Source organism: Bombus flavifrons, chromosome 7, assembly GCF_040668555.2.
Source record: "Bombus flavifrons isolate JBK064 chromosome 7, iyBomFlav1_principal, whole genome shotgun sequence".
Classification (NCBI taxonomy): Eukaryota; Metazoa; Arthropoda; class Insecta; order Hymenoptera; family Apidae; genus Bombus; species Bombus flavifrons.
In genome coordinates, this window is record NC_138448.1 from 8,827,031 (window position 1) to 8,843,321 (window position 16,291).

Sequence of the window (16,291 nt, forward strand, 5' to 3'; positions counted from 1 at the left end):
CTATGTATATAACAGGTTGCTGTTACTTTGTTTAAACACTGTCCGTCCAACATCGATAATTGCATAGTTACCACTTACTGAGCAATTACTATTTCATTGAATTTATTACAGTTACGTAATTTCTAAAAAGTTGAAAGTACGAAGAAATTCTATTTTTTTTTTTGCCACGTTTGTTTATTCGTGATTAAGAGGTATCGTCTTATTGCTGTGGTAACAGGTGGAAATATTTTTGCTGCAGACGAGTGAGCTCGTACGTTTATCACAAGTTTTTTACCTCGATTTCACAGGATTGTATTGTTTTCGAGCAACGCGGAAAGCCTAAGGGTACATTAGAGCACGTACTCGCAGGACAATGAGCCTACCTTGGCCCTTTTTAGTGGCCTCAGGCTGTGCCGGCGACTCAGAAACAATGGCTTGACGTCGAAACACAAACTACAGTTTCATTAGTGCTCATAACTGACGAAATTAAACCCCCTTTTCCTGTCACTCTTTCGCGACCCTTGCCCCTCACCATCCCCGTATCACTGGTTAATTAAATCTGACCAAAAACATTTCGTGAAATTCCGGGTTTTCATGGCTTCCTGCCTCCTGCTCGTTAACAAACATCGAATTACGCTGGTTTTGGAAAACTAAATACTTCTTAAATTATATAATAATTGTTGTGGAATATTACAAATTATATATAACGTGTACCTAATATTTATCTGATATCATTAGCCGATAATTTTTTGAGATTTGGATCATTTTCAGCAATTTTCGTCTTGAATCAAAGAAATATTAATCTATCTGTTATATAATTGTATATCGTATATGAAGTTTACGTTTTTATTTTGAAGTAATTTTAAAGTTTCAAGTAAAGAACGATTAAACATAAAAACGACGGGATGAAGATAAATTTTAAATCTTCGTGTCTTTAACTGTGATGTATTTTGACTTTTAACATTCAACGATTACATGTTACGAAAAAGTTACATAAATTTACTATGTCTTTTATAAAAAATTTTTTCTTCTACTATTTGTAATTCTTATTAGCGATTCGCAAGAGAATAAAAAACTACGATTGCAGATAATTATATACGTCCAGAGTATTTTAAATAATTTAGTAGTTTCTACGTTGGTGTTTTAAATTGTCCGCTGACTATATCCATGCAGAAGTTTACAAGAAAAATCGTTCTCTGCCAACACCTTCGTTCGTCAATCGAGTTCAGCTATTTTTATATATCTTCGGCAAAATGATCAAAGGAAAGGATTATGCCCGTTTCTGTCCATTCAAGGAATGAACTACTATCGTAATCTATCGTTCTGATAATTCTCGTCGTAATTTGGACTGGTGATCAACAGTAGCTGGCATTTGTCTCTCAAGATTACCGCTGTCTGCTATTAGTGGATCAGGGTATTAATAACGAACATAGGTTGGAGATATGTAGTTGGGTTATTAGCAGTTAATGCCCATATTAAATTTATTCGTAGGAGAACCGCAAGGATAAATGCGGTCCGAAAACCCATCAATACTATACTCTGTTCGCTATTCAACGTTAATGTTCGCGTTTTACTATCTCATCGCTTTATTTTATTTCTCGTAAAAATCGATATAATATACTTACATAGTTATGTAGGTGTAAAATGTACGATTCAATCCGGTCCGGGCAAATGTATAATGTTGTTAGTATTTTAACTTCTATGGAATTTTAGTGGAAGTTTGTAATTACGATGTGAACACATTGGACTGAAAATTATTTTCGTCATTTATGGCTGCTGTAAATTAATTTTATTTTCACGTCATTTAACGGCCACTGTTTTGTTGCTTCAATTAAATTTACCACGTTGGTTAACATAGATAATTCGAACATTAATAGCGATAATTCTGTAAAATAAAATTGTTGTCCTAGATCTCGTTAAATGTCATATAAAATATACAGGGGTCAATTAGATATCTTATCAAGGTTCAAAGAAACATTGGTTGCTTGTAAAAATTCACATCGTTATTGTAAGAAGCGCAATAAAAATAACAAAAAATGGTACGTTATCAGATACTATTTTGTCTGATTTATGTTTCCTTCGTTTGAGCGGCGTTTTCGTGGAGGGAACTTACAATTAGATAATATATTTTACAACTCTTATCTACGTCCTTTTTTTTCTTCTACTTTAATATTTGACGTTTATGTCGAAAAATCACGATATTAGCAAATACGGATGACGAAAAAGAAATGTTATATCACACGAAAAAGAACTGGTTAAATAGTAACAATATCTATTTCTATAATTTAGAAATACGCAAGTAATGTACATTAAGAGAGATAAATTCGAGCATTGAAATTTTTATAAATTACAAATTGTCATATTAAAGAAAATCCTCCAAAGTGCTATAAAATCTGGCATCGAGAGCATATTAATTCCAACAGTTTTATAGTAGTAATTTTGTAGCAATAATATTAATTTCAACTTAAAAATTTTATTAAATATAATAGATAAAAACCACGTTGCCTAACTTTATTGAAACATATACATGTATGTACGTATATATAATAAAGTTAGTAAAAAATAACATTATTGATTATCGTAATATCATTAACCAGCGAAAAGGTAAATATACATAAAAATAGGAAGAATTATAGAAGAATCTTCATCTTCTTCAATGATGTGTAAATTTGTGAAACAAGATTGAGCAAACCTGTTTTGTTACGATTACAGGAAAAGATAAAGAAGATTCACAGTGTCGTTAACATGTTCCAGCAATCTTAAATTTTTTTCTTTATATTTGATGGAATGTTTCCTGCGTGTTAATATCGTCACGATCAAAAAATACTAATCGTAGCAACGCGACGATGGGAGAAAAACGAGAAATTGTGCGTAGCCATGAATGTCAGTATGAATAATTGTTACTACCCTGAGTAGAGAGAAACCGCGAGACAAAACCGGAAGTGTGCTCGAGTAAAGTGGATAAGCGTAATGGTGCGTTATGCACACAGAGTGTGAACACGCATTGACGTCGTCAAAGGGAGTACCTTCTAAACTCTACGAAAGGGAAAAAGAAGCGTGACAAAATGACTAAAAAGCTGCGGAAGAATGTTGCGTTTCAGTCGTGTCATCTTACCGCACGACGATGTCATCGTTGCAACGTGTAATTTCCACGTACGGCTGATTTTGTACGATCTACAAATTATGGCAATTATGGGACGTTTACATCCGCTCAACGTTAAAAAAACGTTTAAGATTAAAAAGTTATATTCGTATCGACATAATATACAAGTTGGAAGCTTTGTTCTTTATCCGAAGAAAAACTGAGTCTCGCAGTCTATTTATTATATTTATAGGCGTGTATTTCTTATTTATACGTTTTATTGAATATGGTTCTTAGGAATATAGTTATTCGATACACATATTTCGTATAGTCAAATGTTCCGAATTAAATATCGAATTATAAGTACATGCGCATACTATAGTTCCGTAGTTCCGCGTACATGCTGGTAATGTATTGTAGTTACGTTATTTATACGGCACAAGTAGGACACTAAAATGTTTAACTGGGCTACGATGGAGAAATTTCCTTACGCTACGAATTATCACGCTCCGTTAACATACCGTAAGTTTGTTATCTACTTGAAATCTTTTGTCAAGTGCGGGCACGGCGGTTACCGAGGAATAGCAAACTTAAACTGCCGGAAGGTTAGAGTGTGCACGTGGAATGTCTTCATGCAAGGGACGTGTAAGGATATACGAGGGTCTGAAGTCACTTGATGCTCCGCTCGAGAGTCTATTCGACATTACACTTTACCTAACAGAGGAAGACCGCATCCTTACTCGAAGGTAAAGGAAATAGCCAATTGTTTCTTTTATCCCCTTATTTCTCTCCTTGATAAAACGATGATTCGATTTTTTACATTATTATATACTATATACCATAGATATTTACATACACACAAGCTTTTGCGCAAATAAAAAAAGCATCGTTATATTGAAAAATCTTTAACACAGTTCGAAAAATGAAGGTTAAAAAATGATAAGCACAAAGTCTCGTCGTTCAACAACGATTTTTCTATCGTTAGAAATCTTTGAGAAGGCTATGTTGTTAATATATTGAATTGAATTTAAAAATCGTTCCCCTGTAAAGAATGTAAAATACGACTTATCGTATTCTTGTCTCGTACTCTTCATACCTTCAATCTTACATCTCTGTCGTTGGCAGCGTATCAGATTTTTACAAAAATGCGCTGCATCTTAATTACGATAGAATTTTATCACGTCACCGTGGAATAATTCCTCCTTTTGCAAAAATTATCTAGACATGGCAAGTAACGTACACGTTTAGTAAGCATCACCATACGTGTAAGAAGCGCGCGATACGTGCATTGGCAACGCACATTACTTCCCCTTGTCGGAACAGGCTGTAAGACAATACCAGAAAGTGTTCTTCACTGGAAAGAAGTAAAGTGGATAAACGTACTGGTGCGATGTGCACACAGAGGGTCATGTGCACCGCATTTAAACGTATATATTGCTTGCACACCGTGGAAATCCCGAGTGGACGAAAGCTATGGTCGTTGCCGGGGTCATTCTCAAGATCTCTGAAAACTTCAGGCGTCTCCAGCGTCCCGTGTTTCTAAAACCTTTAATATGTATAAAAATGCAGTATAGGGACAGCAGAAGTGTACACTGCTGGACGGAGACCGCCATTGTACTTGATTTACCGAGTCGACCTACTTCCCTGAACTTTAATAACGCGCCTAGTATGATTCCTATGTGTACCTATCTGGGCTTGCAGTGCGCTTTTTCCAGATTCTTACGTTTCGCAAAAAGTATACCGCTTCAAAGGTGTACTTGGGCTTCCTTAAACATGAATATGAGATGAATATGGAATGAAATATAGTCCTGGTATTATTAAAACCGCTGGTAGTTTATGTAAGAAATGAAAATTGTAAAAATGCATAAAATATATTGGAGTTATCCGTTTTTATTTATTCGCTCTCATTGAAAAGACCGTCGAAATCGGTCATTTAACCTTAGCGCGTAATTTTAATCAATTTTTGTTCAGCACTTGTTTTCCGTAGTGGATAAATGTTTTGTATTTTAATCGTCATGAAATTGCAATTGCGTGAATAAATATACCAAGCTTGTTCCAATTATAGATTTTGATATAAACGGAGTAAGTACGAAAAATATAATAATGCCACATATTTTGTAGACGTAACTTCACTTATACTACTTTTTATTAATTATATTATTTATTAAGATACTTATATTAAACGAATCATACAAAATATTTACTGTCATATATTTTTTAAAAGATTAGTAATAACAGGTATTTTGTTATGTGATTTTATTGATATTACTGCTAATTTTTATAAACCTAAAGGTAATAAAAACCCTTTTATCCGCTGATTACTTTCAAATATAAAAATAAATAAATATATAAATATCTATCGAATAGATGTGCAATATAAATAATATTTCATGCGATATACGCATATAAATATGTAACTGATTAAATAAATTTCATGACATAACAATAGACGCAATTTCCTATAATTCCTATTGTGAAACACTCGTATTTACCACGTTATATTCGCGTTATACAACATCGGTATTGAATTAAAGGACAAAATCCATCAAACAGTATTACACAATCGATGTCCAGAAACGATACATTTCGCTGGGATCGAATAACGATCGGTTTATTTATCATGCAGAACAGGGAAGGAACACGTTTGGTTCGAAGCGGCGCAACCGAGGGGACACCCATAGCCTTGGTGCCAATTATATTCTCATGGGTTTCTCATAGTTGGCGAGGAGCTTCTAAGCGAAGGAAAATACCACAAAAAGATGCTTTCAGTTCTCCAACAAAACGGCGAGGGAGAATGAACGAGCAAGTTCGAGTGGTACGACGAATCCACGACGAAGCCATTACTACGTTCTTTGCCGGGGAAGTAATGTGTTATTGAGGAGCTACCAGGTGTAACTTATGCCTCCACCAAGGCTCGAGAGTTCATATTGTACCTGGAGCTCCTATGAAGTGCCCCGACAATAATGGCCCACCCTTTGTGCACGATGCTCTATTGATGTCGAGAGGAATTCCGTAACGTCTGCGACCTGGAAGCTCTCTCGCTCTCTCTCTTTCTCTCTTTTTCTCTCTTTTCATTGTCTTCTTTTTTCCATCCAGCACGCAATCTCTTTCTATCTCGGAATCGAGGGTATCTGGCCTTCTTTCTATTCTAAAATAACTACATTTCGACTGCGGTTCACAAGTAGGAAGAGAACGAGTATCGTGTATGGACTAGGTATTATTGCCGTGGCACACGAGACGTGTTACCTGAATCCACCTGGATTTTGTGCGATTGTCGACTCGGCTGAGGCGTTTGTTCGAGGGGTCTCGTGTGCCGTGATCGAATTTGGATTCTACCTTTTTAAGGGCTCGTTAAAAGACTTCGGGGTTTTGTCTGAGGACGGACAGAAGTGAGATCAATCTCGCGTTTTCCATTGTCGGTGGAAGCGAGGGTGTCCAGGCTGTCGTTTCAATAGGCAGCCGAGGGTTGTTCAACGAGTGTGACGAACCTTTCCACAAAAATAACTCTTGACGACGTAATTCGAAATATCTTTTGTGGCGAAACATCAGAAGGCATCGCGTCGCATCCACGAGGCCTCCTTAAGCACCGCGTTGGTGAAAGTTAACAGCGTTTCCTGTTATCCGCTGGTGCATGCACCGTGTTTGATATTCTTATTACAAACGCGAAGCTTTTTATACGTTGTTAAACAAGAAAGAGCGTATTGGCCGCAGAGAAATCGATTCGCATATCAAGCGTGCAAAGGGAAAGCGAAAGCTAAGATTTATGTCAATATTTGCGTGTTTACTGGCTGAAATGTTGAAACTCTCTATAATATCCTGTTCAATATTTAACGAAAAATTGAAACACGAACTCCGAAACAATATACGAATCTCTTTTTTATTGACGCGATTTCAATCTTGACGAAGGGATTATTTTGCAGCGCATGACGGATCACTAGACAAACTATGTTACTGTAGGTTTTGAGAATAAAGCATTATATGATAATGGAAGAAAAAAGTTCACTTTCTGCGATTGTTTCTTTAATTTTCCCTGGCTTGCCTAACAACAACTTGAAACAAGATGAGAATATCACGCTCCGTGGGTTTGCAAACGACAGTGATATAAAAACGTAATTCCATGAAAAAAATTGTCCTCGTCTTATCAATATAATATTGTAGATGGTGGATTGAATTTATGAACGGTACGAGTCTTATTTCAAAAGTTTGAAATTTATTAAACGATTTAATAGAATGTTTAATACGCAACAGTACGAACTCTTGGAATAAATTCTTTGAAAATATCTATCAAAATGGTCGCAAATAAAATGTAACATTAACGTTTAGTGGAAGAGTAAAAGTTTTAGAAATAACAGCACTTGCAATTGTCTCGGAGCTAGCTGATAGATAAGATAAGGCGCGAACAGTGCACAGGTAGTGAAGTTTCTTATTCGTAGATAACATGTGCATCACGAAATATGCGAGGGCGAAGCGTTTAAACGACGTCGATGCCTGTTAACGTATGATTTCCGCTCGTCTTATTGGAATATTCTGCAATGCCCGCCCCCACTCTTCTGTATTGGGCAATAAGAAAATTGAGGGCACCGATCGTTCTTTACACTGAACATCGATTATACGTTCTCACGTGAGTAGGAATAAGACTATGCCAGAGATTCATTTACTATCGCTCTCGCTTAATCTCAGGGTGAAGAGCTGTTTCAGCTCATAGAGACCTACTAACATTTTAACGAATCATCAATGTTACGTAATTACAGGGACGGCGAGATGAGATTGAAATTGAAAGAATTCTTCAATCGTAACTGTGCAAAATCATATCGTAATCATCGTGCTATTTTCATTTTATCACGGACATGTTCATCTGTCATTAAGTTAGGGTAGTGTTTAGCGTGAATCTTTTCTTTTTATATTACTAATCATAAGTTGATTAGACTAGCGCGGCTATGAATATGTTGAGTATGTTGAGTTATATGAGTTGTGGTTTGTCGCATAACGTATAGTAGGTCGGAAGTGAACAAGAAAATACTATGAAATAAACCATTGTTTTCAAGAAAATTGATTTTCAAATTATATCAAATATACGTTCGTGTAACTCTCAAGTAATTATGCGATGGTGCACCTATATCTTTCTTTCATTAAATACTTTGTCTTATTTTATGTTTGTTTAGCCTTACAGCGATAAGATATATAGTACATTTCACAGAAAGAGATGTACCCTAAGATATAAGGCGTTAAGTGCACGCGTACTTGATGCATATCTAAGATGGATTTTCTGAAAAATAAAATCTTCTTCTATAAAGCTTTATTCTCCGCCTTCGATTTATTATGGAAACTCTCATTCGATAGTACTACATTTTATGAAAGAGTTTGTATATTTTCATAAAAAATTGTTGAAAACAACGTGTTACTTTTATTAAAGGATTTAACACGAAAGCACCAAACGATTAATCAGTTTTTGGTACATTAATAAGGAATAATCTAAATAATTATAATTATATACACGTCGTATAAAATTTTATTTTACATACTTGAAAAATGATCATTTGGAAATTTTGTATATTATCTACAAAGTTTTTTCAATACGAATAATAACGTTAGTCCTCGCGTATCAGAAACAGGAGCCAATTAAATTAAAATATTATGAAGTTCTGCTATAAATGCCCACTGAATTTATTTTTCATAAATTATTATATTTTTAAATAATGAAATAAAACTTTCTAAAGTAGAAAGCTACTGTAAAAATTACGCTACTCAAAAATCTTTTAAAATTAATTCGAAAGCACTAACACCTTTTAAGAACTGGATAAGTATTTTTAATAAACTGTTGCCAAACGTGTATGTATTGCGATAGGATGCTTTTAATTCGATTTCATTCCGAAGTACAATGGTTTAAAAAATAACTTAATAAACATACTTTATCTAAACACAAATCAATATCTCATAATTTAACAAATGGTCAATACAAAAACGTGGATGTTCGTTAGTTAAAAGAGTTTCTTATATTAATATGAAACGAATGCAAATACAATTCATGCAACTCGATGCAAATAATTGACGAAGGTGCAAACATATAAAACTATCTCATCTTTTTCTTTTCTAATTACAGGGTTGGCTGAATGAATTTGAACGCGTTTATTACTGGATTATTAGCGATGAAACTGTCTTGACTTTCTTTTACTTTGAAATAATTTCGTTTGCCAGTAAAAGCTGTAAAAGCTTTATAATACCTCGTTTATCCATTAATTTCCGAATAAATCGTCGACGTTGCAACTTGTTTATTAATCAAGTTTTCTGTACACATAGAAATTTAACGTTTTTATACCCAAACCAGCATCTGTCCGAAAATTACTCGGGAAACGTTGCTCCTACTCTTTCAGCGTTAGCAGCAACGTGTGCACCGTGCGCTATATTTTTTATATACAGGAACGTCCCTTTTTGGAAAGGTCTTTAAGTTACATCCCGGCCTGTTTGTTACTTCTGGCGAGGTCGTGTGGTTCAAGCGGCGGCAATTAACGTACTGTATTTTCTCGGCTAACCTTTTAATCTCTCCACCACAGCGGTTTATCTAAATTGTGCTAGTTGGTAGTGTGGGAACGATGCACACGACGTGTCATGGGAAGGAAGTAGAGCGAATGCATCACGATAAATGTGTCTGGGCTGTGAGCACGACTTAAAGGGCGGAGCTAAAAAAGGATTGAAGACGATTTACGTGGAAGGTGGTGATAAGTGCTTCAACAACATTACCTCATGCTATTTATATCATTTTTCCTATTTTCATACGTGCGCACGAATCATGCTCTCTGCGGGAGATCTGAAGAAGCAGCCTATTATTATTTATTTATCTTTCTCCAGAAATGATTTTTCTGCGTAATTTGTTCTTGTACGTTCTGATGTATATTTAATAGCGTTATTATTACTGTTATTTCAAATATTGTTCTTCATCCACGCAATGCGATTCTTTTATGTGCAATTTGATGATTCTTCTAACAGATGTTATAAATTGATAGCATACGTACAAGGTAACACACGTGTTTAACGTACAAAAAATATAAATCCTATAAATTCAATTTCATATTTTTCTACCTTTATAAGTACACTTCGTATGCACGCTCCCTGCATTTTGCTAAACGTAATAATCAGAAAATTGGTAGGATCGTTGAATATACACCCGGAGGGATTGTTAACACAAAACAATTAGTTCTCATCGTATTTCTGAAATTTATCGAATTTCTCCAATTTCGAGTAATTTATACAGGGATGCTGTATAAAGGTAGAAAAGGGGGCTGCTGAAATATCAGTATTATACAGACACTCTGTCGGTAAAGAGACAAGAGGCAGCGAACACGAGGTATCCGATGCCACGAGCAGCTTATAAGTACGGTCCTGAGGAATGCGCCCGTCCGATCCCACGGCTTATACCCTCTCCTGTCTTTCTCTTTCCTCTTCTACTTTCTCTTTCTCTCTGCCGTCTCTTCTCGATGGTAATATCGCTAAGGTTAGGCCGTTCGAAGGCTTCTGCATGCATTCGAACGATCGGTGACTCTCCTAGATCGGCAAATTCAACGATCGATTCGCAACGGTGCCTATCCACTTTAGCTTTTCGCATGAGTTAGTAAGTAAATCCATAAATACATCGTAGTGCCACGATGCGACACGACCAAGAAATTAGAGAGTTAGAAAGTCAAAATCAGCTTTCGATAATTTAAAGCAACCGGGCGATGTATCATCGTGAGTGCGGTGGATACAGTAGCCCAGGTGGATTTCCTCGGATACAGCCACGCCGGGGAATTTTCTGAATTTATCGTTGGTCATTAGGTAACACGTTTGTCAAATGAGATTAAAATTACTTGATATAGTTTTAACGGTATGCGTAGAATGTTTCCATCGCCGTTAGAAACTATCGAGTGCGTCCTTTCAGAGTGGCTTTAATGCATCCTTTTAGAAATATTTCTTCAACCAGATAGCAGTTTCCAAGCGTTTCTTTTTCCACGGTAACAAATTCTCATTTCACTTTAGATATTTATTCGTTCGGTTTCCTCGGAATCTTAGCATTCCAACTTTTTCCATGGGACTTTCTTAGATCGTTGGATCGTACGTCTTCGAAGGGATCCGTGGCTTTTAGATTTTCTTCTAGCCTTTTCCTACGTCCATGTTTGGTTTAACCAGTTCGTTTCGGACTTACTGGGATAGTGGATCTATTTAACACGTCAACCAGTTGAACAGGTACAAAACAAGATGAGAAGTGGCAAGTCGTTACTATATATACAACGTTACGTTTCTTTCACGCATGTGAAAATCTTTGCATGTGAGTTTACTTTGTTTAAGTAAAATTCCACGCTATTTCCTCTTCGATCGGTTTTCCGCATATCGGAAAAATGGTAACGTAGCTAAAATATATCGGTAAAATCGTAACAAATATCCACTTTCTCCCTCAAAATTTCTACGATCTTATTATATATTACGTATTAACTTATGCGTATTGTTGAAAATATTATCTACTGTATTATTACTTATCCTAATATCTTGAAAAACAGTTTCTTGCAGAAATGACAAAAAAAAATTTTCCAGCTTATCAAATAACAAACATAGATATTCAAATATATGTAACTACATATCATAGCTTTACAGCGATAGACGAGCAAAAGTTGACAAAGACATAAGTTAGTACAGAAATACGATTCAAAGTTGAAAGAGCAATTCACAGAAATTTGAAAGAAAGAAAAGAAAGAAAGAGGAAATATCGAAAGATGTAGAATCAAGTTTTTTACAAACTTCACGAATACTTTTGTCCCGACGAAATGTTACCGTTTTCTGAATCTTGTCTCGTTATAAGTTATCAAATAATGTAATTAAGATTTCCAGTTACATACATTTGAACTAATTCGAATATAATTGAATAACATTGAAAATGTTTCTCTTTTAATGACTGTACATTACAACTGTGTGTAACAATAATATTTTTATCTGCCATTATACGCGAGCATATTCTAAAAGCATGAAACGTGAAAGATTTCATTTTGTGTTTTGATTCTATAACAGAATTTCTCTTCATTCTACGCAGTGTTCTCCGTTATATGCTCTCGTTCGCGTCATTTATTTCATCTCGTTTTACATTGAATAATACTTGCGAGTTATGTCTTTACAGGCAACGAAACAACAACAAAAATGCCACGACTTTTTCACTAGCCGTTGGTTTCGGCTTGCCTCCATTTGGCGAAACAATGGGGGACTTGGTTTCTTGAATTCCTACTTGCCAGATGCATCGGCATATTTGGGGTCATGTTGCGGTACTGCAACCTAATCGCGATCGGTTAATACGGTAAGATGTTCTCAATGATTTGCAGTCCGGCGCAGAACGAGCAAGCACAACGGTTCAGAAAAGAAAGGAAGATAAAAGATAAGCCGGACGACGCGTCGCACCGCACCGCACCGCGTCGCGCGCCAGTGCCTTGGGATCATTTTAATGACGCAATCTTCGTTGACTCGCGTGAAAGTTGACTTGCGTGCAGGTCCTACCTGCTCTTTCCGCTCCTTACGAAGAATAGTTGGATACGATACTATCGAATGTCTCACTGAGATCGAATGTCACGCAGATGATCTTATTCCGTTCACCTTACTGTCACGTTAATTGCGTTTAAATTGCAGCAAATAATAGACTGACTCTATATACAGGTTGGTAACTGGTGGTACAAGCGGAAAGGGGGTGATTCTACGCGAAAAAAGAAATCGAAAATATAGAATAAAAATTTATTTTTTTTAATTTTCTTTTTTTAATTTTTCCATCGAGACAACGATCTACAGTGAGATCCGTTATAGCGAGACGTGATAAAGTGCTAAAGTGCTAAAGATAAAGTGAAAATTCAAAGCCGATTTTCTCGAAAACAAAGCCTTAAACGAAAAATTTTTATTCTATATTTTCGTCTTCTTTTTTCGCGTAGAATCACCCCCTTTCCGCTTGTACCACCAGTTACCAACCACCCTGTATATCATAGTAACGCGTTTCAAAAGTATCACGGCTGGAGATAATCTTGTTCTGTCTCAGGAGAATGTCAAAATCGTGGAAGAGAGAGTTTAAAAGGAAGAATAGAAAATGAGAAAAATAATATTTGATTAGCGCTCTCTAGAGACTGTTCTTTTAGTCAGCATTAAGTGTTTAGCGTAAAACGTGTTTCGTGGGTTACCAAATAGTTTTTCGCTCTTCTGGAAGAACTTGTTTGAGTCGTGTAATTTTAAAAGTACATATTTGTGATACAATTATCGAATTTGTATGACCTATATGATAAGAAAGATCCATTCTTTCGGACTATGAACACAGTGGTTTAGGAAAATATTCTGAATATTTCAGAGAATTTTTATTTTTAAGCTTTTTAAAACTTCTTTAGATATTGGTCAAATTTGAATCAAATTTGAAAATGTGCGTGGAAATCATAAGATATTTATCGCAAGCATACATTTTGCAGAGATCGTCAGAGTATTGATTACGTTAATAACCATAATATTTGTAGCGGGATTATCTTTAGCCTATGTCATACGTCTAATTGCACATTTGCAACAAATAACTTGTAAATACTATACACATTTTCAGATTGGTATCAAATTTTACCAAAATAATCACGGCAGTCGTGTTCCATTACAATGTTAATGAAACTTCAAAAAGTTTCACAATATATTCATAAAAATCAGACAATATACGTATTTGTAAGAAACGTTTCTGTCGTAAGTTAAGTTAAATATTTTCTTGAGTCATTGTATGTACGCACATATTATATCAGAAACAATTTTGTGATTTATGTACGTTTAACAAAGTCTACAGTCATTTTCTTCGAACAAAAATGTGTATCACAATTGAAATTTCTTTGCAACTGAAAAACTAAATATTTTTGGTAATTTAATAAATTTATATCGTAATTAATACTTGCGTCATTCGTGTTACGCTTTGGTAACTTTTGCATTACCTACCTACGATCTTTCTAAAGAGATCGAAAACGCATTTAGGTCACGAACGCATAATTTGTCGGTTCAAATACCTCGTCGAGGTGAATGCGTAGCATAAAACCAATTCGTACAGAAAGGATTAATCTGCTTCTACTCAGCGACTATTTTTTTCTATATGATACGAAATATCAATGGAAGATCATGAAGATCAATTTCAGATAATTTCAGATCCTAGTGCATACGTAAATATGATAGGTGAATACGCACGTAAAAGAACTTACTTTTAGTTTTTGAGTATGACCACATCGGCAACAGCAGTACGACATGTAGTCAGGTAATGCTGGCATAAACTTCAGCTGTTCCTGTTGCTGCGAGTACTCGTCTACTAGTTTGCGATACTGTACCCTGAAGATGGGCCTCGTTGTGCTCTGCGAGCCTTTACCAAGGCGTCCCATAATCGCAGAGAATGCGGCCAGGATTTTGCGCCTGCGTGTGAACCTCCTCATGCCACGGCGACCGTTGCACTTCTTCGTCCTCCAACACGATTCGAAGCGCACGGTTTGCGGTCTTTGCCAAATTTTGGCAATTTTTTCGGTTAATAAAATCAACACACTTGTCTAATCACTCGACAAATATATATTTGTCTTTCCGTTCACCGTACGAACCGAACACATCACACGACCGAGTAATTACGCGCAAATCACACGTGGGTTCTCCGTCATGACACACCGTCCTCGTAATAAATTTACCATTTCGTTCGACGAGTAATATCGCCGGTGGAACGTTATTAGAAAGTATAAACGGTCGAATGACTTGATGTTTCATACTTCATCTGTGGCTTACCGATCGAAGGTCACTCTTTGAACAAACGTCAATCGGACCAAACATCAATTCGAGACGCGAATTTTCTTCGGAACAAGCTGTCGATTTAACTGGCACTCACTTGTCCACGGCACCACCTAGCACACTTTCTAATTCGCATACTACCGGCATACCGGCTGTACAGCATTCAGCACTACCCAGTGAAACCTTCATTCACTTATCAGCGAACAGGCACACTTTTCGAGGAATTCACTCCGTCTTCGCCTATGATAAATCGCGTAAAGATAATAGTACCATGGTGTTGCCTGAATACGACGTTCTTCCGAGCACTTGAGAAAACCAACTGATGCGTCTCGATCACTTTATGCATGCAGGAAAATCGTCTGAGGAATCTGGATCACGCACAAATAAAAATACTTCACAGAACTATGAGGAAGGCACGTTTCAATGATTGACACGTGTGTTTCTTTCCGGTGTCGATGTCTTCATAGCTTCTCGTTGCTCGTTTTCCACTCGCTGAAACAATAATCTCGTCCGTGGTATGTTGATCTTCTATTTTAAAGTCGTTGCATAAACATCGCCTCTACGTGTCCGTAAGCGGAGCGAAACGTTTCTGTAGATCGACGACTACGACTATAAATATTGCACCGATTCATCGGGACAATAAAAGCGTTTCGCGGTATCCATGCTTCTCTGGTACGGTCTTCGAAAATTATCCAGTACCACCTTGTACCGCTGTAAGGTATACTATCGTTGGCAGGTGATCATCCGTCTCTGATCCGGTAGACCGGTCCGATCGCTTTACGCGTGGGACACGCACGGAACATCCAGGGCTCCACTTCGTGGCGTATGTAGTCTTCACCGAGTGTCGTTCTGCATGCCGATCCGTGGAAACCGGTTAACGAGTTCGAAACTGCCTTTCGCTTCGTCCTCGTCGACTGTCAACCATACTTGCATCTACCACTAGCACGTTAACTTTGCGTCTTTTTCTCGTGCTCTTTTCACTCTTCTATTTTTCTCTTCTGTTTTATCCTTATGGCTAACGGACACGAAAGCCAATCAATCGACTAGAGATATCGTTCTGACCTAAATTTTCCAATTGGCCCGATTACGTTGTTCGAACTTTACCGTTGATAATGCTACCTGTTGCACTGTTGCATATAGTAATATTCGCGGGATACCCGCGTGTCGTTTCGCTTCATCCCTGAATCGATTGATCCAAACGTAGAGACAACTAGCAAGCTCGAGTTCCCTACCAGTTTTACACGTTTTCTCTCTTTGCACTGAGCAAGCACTGCCGGATACGACTCCGTTATACGAACGTGGCAATACGAACGGAGTTAGATTTACGAGTAGAAGGACGATCTTTAACGTGACGACATTCCGTTCTCTGGCACAACCTTCGGAAGCGAGGTATACTCGTTACGACACGACGATTTCACTGAAACTCCTAAACACCAAGAACCGAACAATACTAGT

At 36.7% G+C, this 16,291-nt stretch overlaps 1 protein-coding gene across 5 annotated transcripts in view; it reads right to left on the reverse strand.

The window, feature by feature from the left end:
* LOC138181830 (EGFR adapter protein) overlaps positions 1–16,291 on the reverse strand; it is a 283,132-nt gene that overhangs the window by 33,325 nt on the left and 233,516 nt on the right. The window contains exon 1 of one of the 5 annotated variants that reach the window (XM_069117126.1): positions 14,272–15,503. The exons of the other annotated variants lie outside the window; for them this stretch is intronic. Coding sequence (XP_068973227.1) covers positions 14,272–14,496 — 225 coding nt within the window. The 5' untranslated portion in view covers positions 14,497–15,503. Of the gene's footprint in view, positions 1–14,271; positions 15,504–16,291 lie in introns of those variants that run through there. 5 annotated transcript variants of the gene reach the window in all.